The sequence below is a fragment of the Podarcis liolepis genome, assembly GCF_965112155.1.
Source record: "Podarcis liolepis genome assembly, chromosome: 4".
In the NCBI taxonomy this organism is placed as follows: Eukaryota; Metazoa; Chordata; class Lepidosauria; order Squamata; family Lacertidae; genus Podarcis; species Podarcis liolepis.
This window is the reverse complement of record NC_139558.1, coordinates 106,849,654-106,864,868: the sequence shown is the minus strand read 5'-3', so window position 1 is coordinate 106,864,868 and position 15,215 is coordinate 106,849,654. Positions and strand designations below refer to the sequence as shown.

Genomic DNA, 15,215 nt, shown 5'->3' with positions numbered 1-15,215 from the left:
CAAATGACAGCTGCGTGTATCCAGCTAAATGAAAGGTATGAAAAACCAGGAGAGGCACGTCACTTCTCTCTCTCTCTCTCTCTCTCTTTCCCACCCCTATCTCACTGCATTTTGTTAAGAAAACACAAAGCCCAGGTTTTCTTAAGTTTTTTAAAACTACCCTTTCGCTTGAATGTCAGCGTCACCCATGATTTTAGCATACAACTGAGTACTAGATTTGGGCTAAGAATGAGTCAGAGTTTATTATTTCTTTATTAAATTCCTATACCACGCATCATCCAAAGCTCACAGAGTTGTTTACAGTATAAAAATGCACAACATAACAACAAACGGAACAGTACCCACCCACCCACCCCGTTTAAAAGGCCTTAGAGGAATGTTTTTACCTGGCACTTAAAGCTGTGCAGGGAAGGCGTCAAGCGAGCCACCCTGGGGAGAGCAGATTTTATTTATTCTTTGGCCTTCATTCATCAATTCTTCCCCAATCTAAGAAGCCCCTTTCCTATGGTTGGGAACATAGGACAGCTGCCGCAAACCTCCACTGGCCCTGCTTCCTTCCCTCCCACCATCATTTGACCTCTGAGCAAATAACACCTCCTGGCCAGGAGGCTCATCAACTTCCCTGGGGCAGAAAGAGCCAACAGCCACATGCGGAGGGTGGGTGGGCATTGCCCTGCCCTGCCCCCCCCCACTTCACCCTCACCAAGCCAGGGCAGGGCAACCACTTCGCCTTCTGTTGACCACATCCTCTCAGGCCCCCTCAGGGCTTCACGGCTCACTCCAAATACTACCCAGGGCCAGGCGGACAGGATGGCAGTTCAGGTGTGTCCCAAAGGAGAAGCAGTTGCCGCCACCGCCAAGAAGCAGCAGCTCCTCTTCATCTGGCAGGAAGACGCTGCTGTGGTTGTGCAACATCAGAGGCCACTCCAGAGATGCCTGGTAGAGAAGAGGGGCGAGGATGGCATCAGGAGTCAGGCTGGCAAAGGGGGCCAGAGGTGGCAGCCAACAGGGGCTCCTCCTGCCTCCTTCGCCAGAGATTGTGGGGAGGCGGGTGGCCAGCCCCTGCTTTGCTGGGGGGGGGGGAGAGGAAGAGAGAAGCCAAAAGCATCTGGCATGAGCAATGCCAGCCCTCGCAAGGACACAACTCTTCCCTCCCTCAATGGCCCTTGCCTAGATGACCCCAGGCACATTCCCACCTCTAGTCTTGGTTGCCAACATCCCCCCCTTTTGGAATCAGACACTTGGAAGGGACCCAAAGGGTCACCCAGTCCACCCCCTGCCATGCCTCCCCTCCTTAAAGCCCTCCTGCTCTGCCCTGGATTCAGCACAAACTCCTTGTCCTCCTCTTCACGCCCCACTGTGGCTTTGCCCCAGCTTCTCTCTCCACTCATAGATTTTGGTACATCTCTGCCAGTGACCTTTGCTCCTGTGCTGCCAACCCCTCAGCCCTCCTGCTCCCCAGAAGACTCCACCCCGTTCTCCCTGCCTGTCTCCTGTGCTTGGAACTGCCTTCCAGGGATGCCCGCATGAGGCTCCCTCTCATTCCTCTGCAAAAGCCCACGGATCCCTCCAAGTCTTTGGCACAGCCTCCCATTTCTCCAGCCCTCCAATAGCTCAGCCTAAGCACCTTCAGCTGAAACAGGATCCTTGCTTGCCTGTTCACCTGCACTTCCCGTTCCAATCCTGCAGCCTGGAAAAGGCAGTGCATACAGCAATGAGCTAGACGGACCAATAGTGTGACTCTCGGTAAGGTATAAGGGTGGGATCCTGCTTCAAGGTATGCTTAGGGCAAGCAGGTAAGTGAACATGGAGGCAGCTATAGAAAAGGCATATCTCCCACACCAGCAACTCACCGTGTCAATGCAATACTCTGCCGTGAGTCCTGTTTCCAGATCTATCACCGTGACGCCAGGCACAGCCGGGGCATGGAACCAGACGCCGCCCACCAGCAACAGCCGCCCCCGATGCACATGGGCTGTGTGTGAGTACCTGGACGGAGGGAAGGGAGGGGGGCAGCAGCGGCAGCCCTCGCTTGAGCGGAGGAAACAGTGCCAGGCCACCTCCATCTTCCTAGAGCCAAAAGCCCCCCACACTCCAACCAGCAGCAACCGGGGTGCAAGTGGGTCGCTCCCTCCAAGGATTTCTCTGCCTGCCCCTTGACCACAGACCCCATTGCTCCTTCAGCCGCCTGAACTGGGACATCCAGGTTGGCCTCCTCTTTGGGTCTGAGAAGCAGCCCAAGAGCCTTTGCAGCCAATCCTGAACAGGCAGGATTCCAAGGCTAGATTTCGAGGGCAGCCTCTTGAGCCCGACTTGAGCGTCCTTCCACATGCATTTTGATTTCACTGATAACTACAAGTCTGTGCCTTGCAATTCTCAAGTAACGACGTCTGCTGCCAGCGCCACTTTGCTCCATCTGATCAATCACGGCACCCTGGTAACAGGAGTTCCCTTTGGCTAGACTCAGTCAACTCAGTGGGAGGTACTTCTGAGCCCAGGTGGCTGAAAATGCCAGATGGGGGCAAAGTCTGTTGGAGGTTTGGGGGCCTTTGGGGCCAGGGCAGAGCAGGAGACCTGACCAGAAGCCTCTGCGGGGAGGGCTGTGCCACAACCTCACAGCACCCCAGCTTGGTTCTGGCCTTTGGGTATTTGCCTGAGAAGGGGCCAAGCCCCCCCCCCCAACCATGGGACCTGCAGCTGCCACCTGCCTAATGCAGAGATGCTCCAGGGAGGGAGGGAGGGAGGGAGCTTACCTGGGAGTGACTGGCGGGTGGGTCTCCACTGAGTGCCACTGAAAGCCTTTCCCAGCTGGCCTCAGAAAGAGGATGGTGCCCAGAGGCTGCTCTGCTGCGTCCAGGCCCCCCGCAATGAGCACCCCACCTGCCCAGCCACAGGCGCTGTGGGAGTGGCGGCCAGCTGGGACAGGTCCATCCACAGGGATCTAAGGCCAAGGAGCAGAAGGGAAGGAGTGAGCCGGCAGCACCCTTTCCTCAAAGGACAGGGACTCATGAGTATATGCTTCTCCCCCCACACACCAAGCAAGCCCCCTGCACATCCCACCCCCAGAAGCAGAGCATGAAAAGGCTGATCTGGTGCAGCAGCCAAGAGCCACCAAGGAGCAGGTGCCAAGAGAAGAGGGCTTTCCCAAAATCTCCGACTTCAGCCGTATTCCATAAAGGCATGAGTTGCTTTGTCAGCACTCACACCTCCTGCTCACAAGACTCCCTCATTTCTAGAAGATGTGTAATTCCTTTGCAAGCTGCAGGTCTTGCCCAGACCCAGTAAGCCTTCTCAGATGGAGCAGACTGCATCCTTCAGGTCAGCGGGGGGCAGGCGTGGAAGGGGCAACCTGTCTCCCCATCTGGTTGGGGATATGTGTAAAGAGAAGGGGCTGCTGGACTGGGAGCCAAAGGGGGACACATGGGGAGAGGCCTTCTCAGTGGCAAACGAGGAGGCACAGGCGGGGGTGTGTGTGTGCTGTCCCAGACTCTCCAGTTTCAAGCCAAGGTTGTGTTTGGATAGTTAGAGGGTCAGACAAAAAGGCTGAGGGAAACCCAGTCAGCTATGGCTCCTGCTGAGTGACCTCAGGTCAGCCACCATTTGTCAGCCTAGCCTGCCTCACAGAGTTGTTGTGAAGATGACATGTGCACTCCCCAAAACACCTTGAAAGGCACGATAAAAATGAAGCAAGGGAGCAAACTTTGAAGGTTGCTTGCATGGGAAGCATCACAGCACCCAAACTTCTTCCGGTTCTGATTTGCAAACAATGATGGGAATGAGACTGAGGTTTGGGAAAGTCTCTTTTCTCTAACTCCACCCACGGGACCATCACCAATGAAGCAGTTGAGAGGGTCACTCGAACGGGGACCGATGAACGCAGGCTCCAGCCAGGAGCACAGGAGGGCTCTGCCTGCCTCGTACCTGCTTGCAGGAGAGCTCCCCCTCCTCCTCCAGGCGCAGGAAGCACCAATCCGCCAGCACAGCCTGCCTGGAGCAACAGCCCCCATAGACAAACAGGTACGCCTCCCCTGGAAAAGAGCAGGAGGTCAGAGGGGAGTCCTGCCCCCTCCCTGGGATCTCCTAAGGTGCAGGAAAACTATTAAGGCCCTGCTGGAGGGAGGGAGGCAGGCTGCCCCGAGTTTCCCGTGGGAATCTTAAACTGCCTCTTCCGAGGGCTGCTGGCCCTGCTCCACCAGTGCTTTAGAGGAGGTGCGCCAACTAGCACAACTGGTTCTGGGCTTTAAGACAATTGGCAAGGGGCTGGTGGGAAATCCCACCACAGAACTCCTCCCTTGCCCTTCCTCCCTCAACTGTATCTGGAGCCTCCGGGGAGTAGAGAGCAGCAAGGGGCTTCCTGGCAGGTGCCCAGGAGATGGAAAGAGACGCAGCCCCTTTGGGCTACTCTCCACCCCAGACTGCCTCCGGCCTGCCACCCACCTTGATGCACCACTTTGGTTGCCGTGTGTCTCCAGCGGGGCAAAGGCCAGTCCTCGACGGGCAGCAGCCGAGTCAGCTCCACACGAAGAGTGCCAGAGGCGGAGGCGCTGGCAGGCTCCAACGCCCTCAGGCAACACACCTCCAGAGCAGGCCTCACCGGGGACCGACGCCCCCCAAACACCACGGCCCAGCCCCCCTGCAGAAGAGTCAAGGAGTGGAAGAGCCGGCCGTCTGCAGGAAGAAGAGGCAACGGGGCTCAGACTGCTGTCCCCAAGGGAGGCTGGGCAAGCCACAGATGCAGAGAGAGCCTCCGCCAACTCACCCCAGGCTTCTCCTGGCTCGGCCAAGGTCACACTGCTCCCTTGCCAGGCATCCTCCTGCTTGATCAAGGCATGCAGCTCTGTCAGGCGGCAGTGACGTCCCCCGTGGTCCCCAAAGCCTCCAGTGGTCAGGATCACGTCCGGGGCAATGATCACAGAGCGGTGGCCGTAGCGCCTGAGCCCAGAGACAGGGGCACAAGCAGATGCAGCAAGAGTCCCAGCAAAACGTGGCAGAGAGTGAGTCAGGGAGGCTGAGGGGGAGAAACAGGTGGGGGGGGGCAGGAGGTGTCACTGGCAGCAGAGGCACCACAGCAGGAGGAAGCCCACAGCACAAGGGCTGCACACTTCTAAGTCACCCCAGCCCAGGCCCACGTGGCCTCACCACCTCCGCAGGAAACGGCGAATCTGCCCAGGAGGGAATCCCACAGGCCACAGGCCCCAATGCGCCACCACGGCCGAGTCCCCTGGTTTTTCAGGGCAACTCTCCCGACAGCTCTGAACTTGCTGGCCCTGAACTGTTTTGGCAGCACTCGAGTCTCTCCCTAGGTTGACTGCATGCCCCGAGGGACTCTCACCCTGCCTCTTCTTGCCAGGGTCCAAACAGGCAGCAGCTACCTCTTCAGTGCCAGGCTGGTTGAAGTCAGCCAATGCCCCAACGCGCTTCTCCTTTGCCTTCCTCCCCAGCTCCATTCTCCTCTCAGGACTGCACTTTCTGAACATCCGCATCCCCCACCCACCCGGCTTCTTCTTCCTGGAGACTGGCATCCAGGGATGTGTCTTGGCCTCCTGGGCTTCTGGCAAGCCCAACACACCTAGGCTGCCTTCACCTGGATGGAAAGTGGTCGGCTGGCCGCAGGACCCAGGGGCCTCGGACCCTGCTAGGCTGCTGCTGCTCCACTCTGAATCAGTTGCCCAGCCCAGCCCCCTCCCAAGAAGCTGAGGAAAGAGGGCGATACCCTGCCAAAACACGGGGGGGGGGAGAATGAGGGCAACATCCCTTCTGTGCACCCGCCTCATGCCCACCCAGCGCCACTGGGCAGGTGCATGGCAGTGGCACGGCTGACATTTTCTGCTTTGCCTCTAGTGGCAAAATGTCCTGGCTCCAACCCCACCCGCCCCCCACAAAAGGGCTGCTGTGTTTCTACCTTCCAGACCAGGAAACAGAAGATTTGGAGATGGCGTCTCTCCTTTGGAGGCCACGAGGATGAAATAGTGGGAGCACTTCAGGTGCCATTCCTGCACAGAAAGAGCAGAAAGAGGAGTCACTTGCCTTGTCCAGCTTCTGTTTCCCACTCAAACCTTCCTCTGTGAGTCCACCTGATATTATTGTCCAGCCCGTTGACCAAGCAAACCGTTCGTCCAGTACAAACCGTTCGCCAAGCAAAGTGCCACAAGGAACTCTGTCAAACATTGAGATAATTTAATGAAAAAGCTACCCACTTCCACAGCCCACTCGACATTTGTACAGCACCCTAAAACCCAGCCCCGCAGCAAGGAGCTGCTGGAAAGGCAGAGGCCTGCGAGGTCCCAAGTGGGAGGTTCTTCCCAAAGGACTCACACAGAGCTGCTCCAAGAAGCCTACGCCCCTTTCGCGGAGCAGACACAGCAGCCGGCCTGACCCACTTGAAGCCCTTTGGGCCCAGGAAGTGACCACAACAGAAGTCTCCAGAAAGGACAGGTGGGGGGGTTGTAGTTTAAAGGGGGGAGAGGACCCTGCAGAGAGGAGCTGCCAGGGTGGGCATGCTTCCAGGTGTTGGTGCTGCTTGTTCACTCCTTGGTTTCCCACAGGCTATGAGAAGAGATGCCCCAGCAGCTTCTCTTTGGGGTTCTGAAGACCTTGGCCAGCAGGTTCCCAGGAGAGGCACTTCTAGGCAGATTTCTCCATGCTCTTCTGGAAGTGCTTGGTGGTTCTGGCACCAGCTGGCCATCAGAGGCTCCCTGGGCACCCCCCACCCCTGGAAGAAGGCCAGCCAGCCCTGGCAAAGCTCTGGGCAGGCCATTCCACTTCATGCAGCTCTGAAGACCACCAGTCTGGCCCTTTCCTGGGACTCTCAGGCACCTGCTGAAGCCCAGAGAGAAGCACCTGGCTCTGGGCCTCTGTCCTGGCCAGTTACCTCAAACTCATCAAAAGGCTCCAGGGCTTGGATCCTCTGCCGTTCCTCTCCAAGGACAACGTGGCTGTAGAACTCATTCATGTTGACAATGCTGCATTCCGTCCAGCCCTGGAAAGAGAGGCAGAGCACTGAGAGCAGCGCTCAGCCCTGAACAGCAGCAGCAGTTCCCACAGGCCACTTCCTCTGCCAAAGACAGGACCTCCCTCTTTCCTGCCTCCATCTCGCTTGAGTCCCGCGCACTCACCCTCTGAAGGAATCGGGTCCGCTGGGCCTTACAGTCGGGGTACTGGGCCAGGGAACGAAGGTGGGAGTTGAGCCGGCTGAAGTGATTCTGCATGACGCGCCCAAAGGGGTCTTCGGGATGGATCTGTTCATACAGGATGAACCACGCATGCAGGAAGTGTCCAGCAGCCCACCGGACCAGGGCATCTGACCTGGAAGGCACCAGGGGAGGGGAGGGTGAAGTCTAGCAGTGAAGGGCAACCTAGCCTAGCTCCAGCCTCCGTCTGCTACCAGAGGAGCCCCCAAGGTCTGTGTGGACAGTAGGCAGGGCGGGTAGAAGAAGAAGAAGAGTTTTGGATTTGATATCCCGCCTTTCACTCCCTTTAAGGAGTCTCAAAGCGGCTGACATTCTCCTTTCCCTTCCTCCCCCACTACAAACACTCTGTGAGGTGAGTGGGGCTGAGAGACTTCACAGAAGTGTGACTGGCCCAAGGTCACCCAGCAGCTGCATGTGGAGGAGCGGAGACGCGAACCCGGTTACCCAGATTACGTGACTACCGCTCTTAACCACTACACCACACTGGCTCTCAGTGGTAGCCCTAGGAGAGGAGGGTAGATGAATGCCCTCCTCTCCTAGGGCTGGAAGGGAGCACAAGGCCATGTCCTACTGAAACAATTAAAATGCACCTTTAAACACATTTTAAGTAAAGTTTAAATAAAGGTAACTTTATTTAAATAAAGTTAATTAAAGGCTAATAAGCAGAAGTGCTAAGGCCAACTTTTAAGAATGCAATTTAAGAATGCAGCGGTATCTCGGGTTACATACGCTTCAGGTTATAGACTCCGCTCACTCATAAATAGTCCCTCGTGTTAAGAACTTTGCTTCAGGCTGAGAACAGAAATCACGCAGTGGCAGCAGGAGGCCCCATTAGCTAAAGTGGTGCTTCAGATTAAGCACAGTTTCAGGTTAAGAACGGACCTCCAGAACGCATTAAGCTCTTAACCCGAGGTACCACTGTAAAAGAAAAGCCTGCTGGATCAGGCCAATGGCCCAGTTAGTCCAGCATCCAGTCCTCATTGCAGCCACCTGGACACCAATATGGGAAACCTGTAAGCAGGATTCAGGCACAACAGCAGCAGCACTCTCCCCTCCTGCGGCTCCCTCCATGGATATTCCTCCAGGGTGTTATGAGGGAGGGACAAAACCTTTTCTCCACCCACTTTCTCCATGCCAGGCATCATTTTATGAGCCTCTATTCTGTTGCCTTTTCCTCGCCTTTTACTAAAAAGTCCCAAATGCTGCAGCCTTTTCTCATAGGGGCATCACTCCTGCTTTATCCTCCCGGTTGCCCCTTTCTATATCTTTTCAGCTTTACAACTTTTTGGGGTGGGGCGACCAGAATTGTACACAGTACAGTTTGATCTCATCTTGCATGGGGTTTCCATTCCAGGGATGCTGCATATATTCCCATCTCCCCCTTGGAACTGCCCCCTTGCAGAGCCCCAGTCAGCGTGTGGACACTGGAATACTCTGGATCGATCTCAGCGGGACATTCAAGATCCCAAAAAATCTCATCAGAGCTTCCCAGAGCACAGTAAGCAAGGCGGAAAGCTCAAAAGCTCCTTCTGCCCCGGGATAATGCCACGCAAAAAGATATTTTGAGCTCTCCACCTTCTGTGCATTTGTTTGATTTCAACCAGCCAGCTTTCAACCGATTGTACTGTATTTCACCACAGATTTGAAGAACACTGTTATGATACAGGTACCTTTATTTTGAATTCCTTTCCTAAGAATCCTAAGCATGTAATTTGCTCAGACAGCATAAACATTCACATGCATCACTTCACACTTGATTACCGTATTTTTTGCCCCATAGGGCGCACCTAGGTTTTTTTTGGGGGGGGGATAAAGAAAAAAAAAATATTTCCCCCCCAGGCGCGGGGCTGGGGGAAGCCCGAGCTTCCCCTGACCCCAGCCCCCAGAACAGGCTGCTATCCGCAAGCCTAGGGAACCCGGGGGAAGTCGCGCCGATCTCCCCCTGCTTGCGGAGAGCAGCGCGAAGTCTGGAGAGCGAGAGGGGTCGGTGCGCACCAACCCGTCTCCCTCTCCAGGCTTCAGCGAAAGCCTGCATTCGCCCCATAGGACGCACACACATTTCCCCTTCATTTTTGGAGGGGAAAAAGTGCATCCTATAGGACAAAATATACGGTACATTGAGTAACATTTGCCAAGCAACGTTCCCTCAGAGAGCACATAACCATTTGCTGTTGTGAATGTTATGTCAGGACAACAGCCTGTTGCCCCTCAGGCAGCTAAGGAGACCCGGGAGGGAAAGCGCATTCCACAAACCTCTCCACCTCCATGTAGGTGAGCACCACTTCAGCCAGGAGCATTGTGGGGACTTTGGGGTCCAGTCCTGCCCCGTGCAAGGCTTCTTCCAGCCTCGGCAGCTCAGAGAGGTCCACTCCCAACAGCCTGTAATCCTCTCCAGAAAAAGCAGTCGCTCCTGGGAAAAGAAGTCACAGAGCTGTCACTCATCACCTCCTGGAGCCCAGACAGAGATGCTCCTCACTGCCATCCACAAAGTGACTGTGACCTTTCCTCGTACAAGGGGGGCAGGCAAAAACAGGGCCAGGCTGCTGGGAGATGAGCCTTGCAGGGGAGGAAGGAAAAACAGCTTTGCACACATCAAGCGAACATTAAGCAGACTGCTCTGCTCTGCTCTGCTCAGCACACATATCTCTGTTGCCAGAACTGCCACTGAATACCTGCCATCAGGCGCCCAGTACTGGGCTCCCCAAAATGCCAGTAACCACCACATGTTCAGCCCTGACTCTGCTGCCCTGTCTGGATGGTGTGCAACCCTGCTAACAATGTCCCTGCCTGGCTCCAGCATCCACCACCTGCCACCTCCTTCTCCTGGGCTGCCTGAAGCACATCGCCTGTAGTCAGGGGGCCTCCCCATGTCCCCCTTGGAAAGGTCACAGGACCAACACAGATCAGACCCAACAGGGACACACATGGGCTGGCCTCACTGTGTGTGGAGACGGGCAAGATTGCCAACCGCCATACCCAGAGCCTGCGCAGAAGCGTCGTTCCCCACCAGGGTGATCAGTTCCTCCGTTCCTCGGATGAGGGCTGCTTTAGGGCATGCCACATCTGGAAAATCAACTTCAAAGACCACTGTGTGGCACAGAAGCCCCTCGCTCTTGAGGAAGAAGAAGAGGGAGTCAAAGCCTGCGCCCAAGGAGATGATCTGCAGGGAAAGGAGTTTGCAACATCAGCACCCACCACACAGCAAAACCCTCGGCAGCAACAGGGGTGGCGGCTGCTCTCTGCCCGCCCCCAGCTTACCTGCCTCAGAGGGCAGCCCTGAGTGCTGAGCAGGAATGCCCGGACACAGTGTTCCACTGCCTGGGCCCGGACATAGTAGCCCCTAGGAGAGAGAACACAGGAAGCAATGGAGGGCGGCATACAGAAATTTCAAATAAGGAAGGAACAACCATCCACATGTCCTACACAGCAGCAGCTGCCACATTGGAGATATATGGGCTGTTCACATGATTATGTGAGATTTGCAGGTACATTTCTTTCACCACCGGCGAATACAGCAGTCACTGTTACCCACCCACAAGACATTGACAATTGAGTGGAGTGCAAGCCATGTAAGTAAATAAACTAAGTGGCTCCGCCAAGCTAAGCAGTTGGCTCCTTACCTCTCTCGCCCTGACCTAGCCACTGTGATCCACGCGAAGGTCACCTCCAGACCTTCAAACTCCAGCGGGTGCAGAATGCCGCGGCGAGACTCCTTACGAGGTCCTCGCTGCAAGATCACATTCACCTGGTGCTGTACCAGCTGCACTGGCTCCCGGTGGAGCACAGGATCAGGTTTAAGGTGCTGGTTTTAACCTTTAAAGCCCTATACGGCCTAGGACTCTCATACCTACGGGACCGCCTCTCCTGGTATGACCCACAGAGAAACTTACGGTCTTCAGATAAAAACATCCTGAAGGTCCCAGGCCACAGAGAGGTTAGGCTGGCCTCAACTAGAGCCAGGGCTTTTTCGGCTGTGGCTCCGATCTGGTGGAACACTCTGTCACAAGAGACCAGGGCCCTGCGGGACTTGACATCTTTCCGCAGGGCCTGCAAGACAGAGGTGTTCCACCAGGCCTTTGGCCAGGGCACAGCCTGACTCCCTCCCTCGGCAATCTTCGCAGAGCTCTGGCCCAATGGTCGCCATTGGTTTGATTCTGGTTTGATTTGAATTAATTTTATAATGAATGATTTTAGAGTGTTGTGTTGTACTGTTGTACTGTTTTATTGTTGTTAGCCGCCCTGAGCCCGGCCTCAGCTGGAGAGGGCGGGATATAAATAAAATTTATTATTATTATTTATTATTAGTGCTGGCAGTTTCCTGCCCACATGCCACAGAAGATGCACATGGAGTTCACCTCTAGTTTTATACTTGAGATCCCATGACAGACTTCAGAAGAGCTCAGCTGGAGGTGGGCTATCATGAAAGAAGTCCTCAGGGCTGCTGCGTATGAACTGTTTGTGGTCATGGACAATGCAGGCTATATTTTGTTCCAGAACAGGCACATTTTGGTTTCTCTTCCAGCTGCTTTTCCAGATGGGAAAAGGAAAAGCCATTTCCTGTCTTTTAATGGCACAATATAAACATATGCAAAAAGTAATCAAGAAGAGCTTGGCTTCCAGATCAGGCCAAAGAAGACCCACCCTGCATCCTGTTCCCACGGGATCCAGGAAGCCCACAAGGAGACCCTGAGCAACCCTCTCCTCCTAGCAAATGGCAGAGGTTTCGTGACTGTGGTGCTTCTGTTTCACACAGTCAGCAGGTGGCAAAGTGGGGATCCTTTCTCCGTCCCCCATGAGGGCTTTTTAACCCACGGAAAAGGTGGCTGAGGGGCGATGAGAAAGAGGTCTATGCAGAGCTCTTCTCCCTCTCTCAGAAAACTGCAACCCAAGGCGGCCACCGGGGGAGTGGGAGATGCAGGGCAGAAGGAAGGACTTCTTCACACGGCACCATTCATTCATGCACGCTGGACCGACAGCAAGAGGTTTGGGCTGAGCATCTTGAGAAGCGTTAAGGGGGCGGCCTTGCTAACAAGCAGCTTCAGCAGCTGGTTTCCTGACGGAGCTCCTTCAGCCACCGGCTCACCTCACCCTCCGGGGGTCGGCCCGCTCTCGAGAGAGGAACCACCTTCCTGGAAGGGTTTCAAGCAGACGAGCGTCTGTTAGGGGGCTGGACTAGATGACCCTCGGGTCCCTTCCAGCTCTACAGATCCAGGATCCCCCCCCCGCAATGCTTCTTGTGAGAGCCGCCTCAAGAGAGCCTTAGGCGCGCTCACCAAGGAGCTCCCAAGGGCCGGGGGGGGCGGGGGGCGCGGCCGGGAGAGGCCTGCACTCTGCACGCGCTCGAGGGGAAGCCGGGCTCCGCGCTCGCTCACCGGTGGATGACGGGGGCGCGGCGGCCTCCCGAGGGCGCCATCCGGAGCGCGAAGGGGTCGCGCGTGTAGCCCATGGCGGCGGCGGAGCGCTTGCTGGCGGCGCTGCTGCCCCCCGTGGACGCCACCCGCCCGGACGGGGGCCGAGGGGGGGCCGCCTCTTGCTCCCGCCGCCGCCGCCGGCCCATGAGCCCACCTCAGCGCGTCGCCCGGCAACGCTCCCACGTGCCCAGAGCCAGCCAGTCGCCAGCCCCGCCCGCCCGCGCCGCGGCTTGGGAGGCGGGACTTCCTGGTCGCGCCTCACGGGGGCGGAGCCAGGGGAGGTGGGCTTCCGCGTCTGGCCCCGAAGCCGGTCCTGGGAGGGGGCCCCCTCGGAGGGCGGGGCCAGCGGCTCTTCCGGGGCGGGGGCGGCTGCAGCTCAGGGATGATGGGAGTTGTGGTCCAACCCGGGCCTGACGGGACGGCGGCGGGAGGGAGGGAGGGCAGGCGCCGCTTTGCGGGTTCCCTTTGCACCTGGGCTGCGGGCTTCTGCAGGGCACTGTCCTCTCCCGCAGTGCCTGGAGACTGGCAGGGAGGTCCTGCCTCCCGCTGGAAGGAGCGCCGAGAGAAGAACCGCCCTGGTGCCTCTGCAGCAGCACAACCGGACGCCTTCATCTGCCCAGATGCACCAAGCAGGCCTCTCCTGTCGCAGTCTCTGCAGCCACAGCAGGCACTGTCACTCCAAGGGTTTGACTTCACCCTGAAGGCACACGCCTGCACTCTCTCCTGAGTCACCCAACAGCCGACATGTCATCTCCCTAATGCTCATTAGGATCTATACGAGGGGGGTTGAACATGCGGCCCTCAAGGCCTTTTTGGCAGCCCTCAGCAACATTTGACACTGCACCCATTAGCCCTCATGCTGCCTTCCCAAAACCAGGTCAGCGCGGCACTGGGCTTTGGGAATGGGAAAGCATGAGGAGGAGTGCTGTGTGCCAGATTTTGGCCTTGCTCTCCCCTCTCGCATTCAAGGCAGCGTGCAGCACTCAGAGCCCATGTCAAAGGACCGCCCTGATCTTCATGAAGCCGCTGGGAGCAGCCATGTGGTATTTTGAGGCAAGGTATTACAGGTCTGCTGCTCTTCTTCTCCATGGCATCTGAACCAGGAGACGCAATGAAAGCTCTGGATCAGTGTCTGAATGCAGTGATGGACTGGATGAGGGCCTCGGAAGACAGGCCCTTGGAGCAGGTGGTTCCCATGTTCCAGAGGCAGGCAGCTTACCAGTTCTGGATGGGATGGCCCTCCCTCTGATGGAGCAAGTGTCTCCTTGCAGGCACTTTGTCACTAGAGAAGCCTTTGACCAGCTCTGGCTGTTCCTGGACAGGGAGAGCCTGACTGCTGCAGATCATGTGTCGGTAACCTCAAGGGTGGATTACTGCAATGTGCTCTCCGTGGAGCGGCCCTTGGGTCTGGTTCGGAAGCTCTGGCCAGTGCAGAATGCAGCAGCCAGACTGATTACGGGAGCTTCTGCTCAAGAACAGGTGCCACCATTGATCAAACAGCTGCACCTGTAAGTGGGCACACTCGCTATGGAGCCATGTTCAAGGTTCTTCTTGTATTTACAAAGCCCTGAACTGCTTAGGCCCAGGAAACCTTGGGGACTAAACCCCCTGTATCCCATAGAATCATAGAATCATAGAGTTGGAAGAGACCACAAGGGCCATCGAGTCCAACCCCCTGCCAAGCAGGAAACACCATCAGAGCACTCCTGACATATGGTTGTCAAGCCTCTGCTTAAAGACCTCCAAAGTAGGAGACTCCACCACACTCCTGGGCAGCAAATTCCACTGTCAAACAGCTCTTACTGTCAGGAAGTTCTTCCTAATGTTTAGGTGGAATCTTCTTTCTTGTAGTTTGGATCCACTGCTCCGTGTCCGCTTCTCTGGAGCAGCAGAAAACAACCTTTCTTCCTCCTCTATGTGACATCCTTTTATATATTTGAACATGGCTATCATATCACCCCTTAACCTCCTCTTCTCCAGGCTAAACATGCCCAGCTCCCTTAGCCGTTCCTCATAAGGCATCGTTTCCAGGCCTTTGACCATTTTGGTTGCCCTCCCAGATCATCTGCAGGAGTGTTGTTGGCCACCACCGAATTTGGTGAGGCTCATTTTACATCACCACGTAACATGGCCTTCATTGCCATTGGCCCAGTTCTGTGGAACTCTCTGCCAACAAAGATTCAGCAGGCACCTTCTCTTTCAACTTTTCAGCGCCTGCTGGAAACTCTTCTGCTAGGCTTATGCAGGCAGTTAAAAAGACATCCTTCCACAACAGCTGATTTCTGATTTTAACTTTTTACAGGGTTTGCCTTATTTGGTGATACCTTTAATGAATAGTGATATATAAAGAAATGTGTGTGCGTGAGCATGAGGTGAGCCTGCGGGATTGGGCCAGTGGCCCATTTAGTGTGGCAGCCTGTTCTCGCAGTGCCCACCCTGATGCCCGATGGGAAGCTGGCACGCTGAACATGACTGCAACAGGGCTCTGCGCTCCTGTGATTCCCAGCAACTGCTCTTCAGAGGCATAATGCGTCAGACGCTGCAGGTAGACCCTGGTCCTCCTGGCTACTAACTGTTGGTGCAATTTTGGCACCTTCATGTTCTAGGGTGACAG

General features: G+C 56.0%; 1 protein-coding gene across 1 annotated transcript; it reads right to left on the bottom strand.

Moving 5' to 3' along the window:
• Positions 1-233: 233 nt before the first annotated feature.
• On the bottom strand, positions 234-12,740 carry LCMT2 (leucine carboxyl methyltransferase 2). Its single transcript, XM_083499630.1, has 13 exons — positions 12,563-12,740; positions 10,449-10,530; positions 10,167-10,350; positions 9,444-9,600; positions 7,116-7,305; positions 6,872-6,979; positions 5,903-5,993; positions 4,760-5,008; positions 4,438-4,668; positions 3,922-4,028; positions 2,754-2,941; positions 1,854-1,989; positions 234-936 (listed from the first exon to the last, which is right to left on the bottom strand). The coding sequence occupies exons 1-13, from the start codon at positions 12,634-12,636 to the stop codon at positions 769-771; spliced, it is 1,965 nt and encodes a 654-aa protein (XP_083355756.1). The 5' UTR covers positions 12,637-12,740; the 3' UTR covers positions 234-768.
• Positions 12,741-15,215: the final 2,475 nt, after the last annotated feature.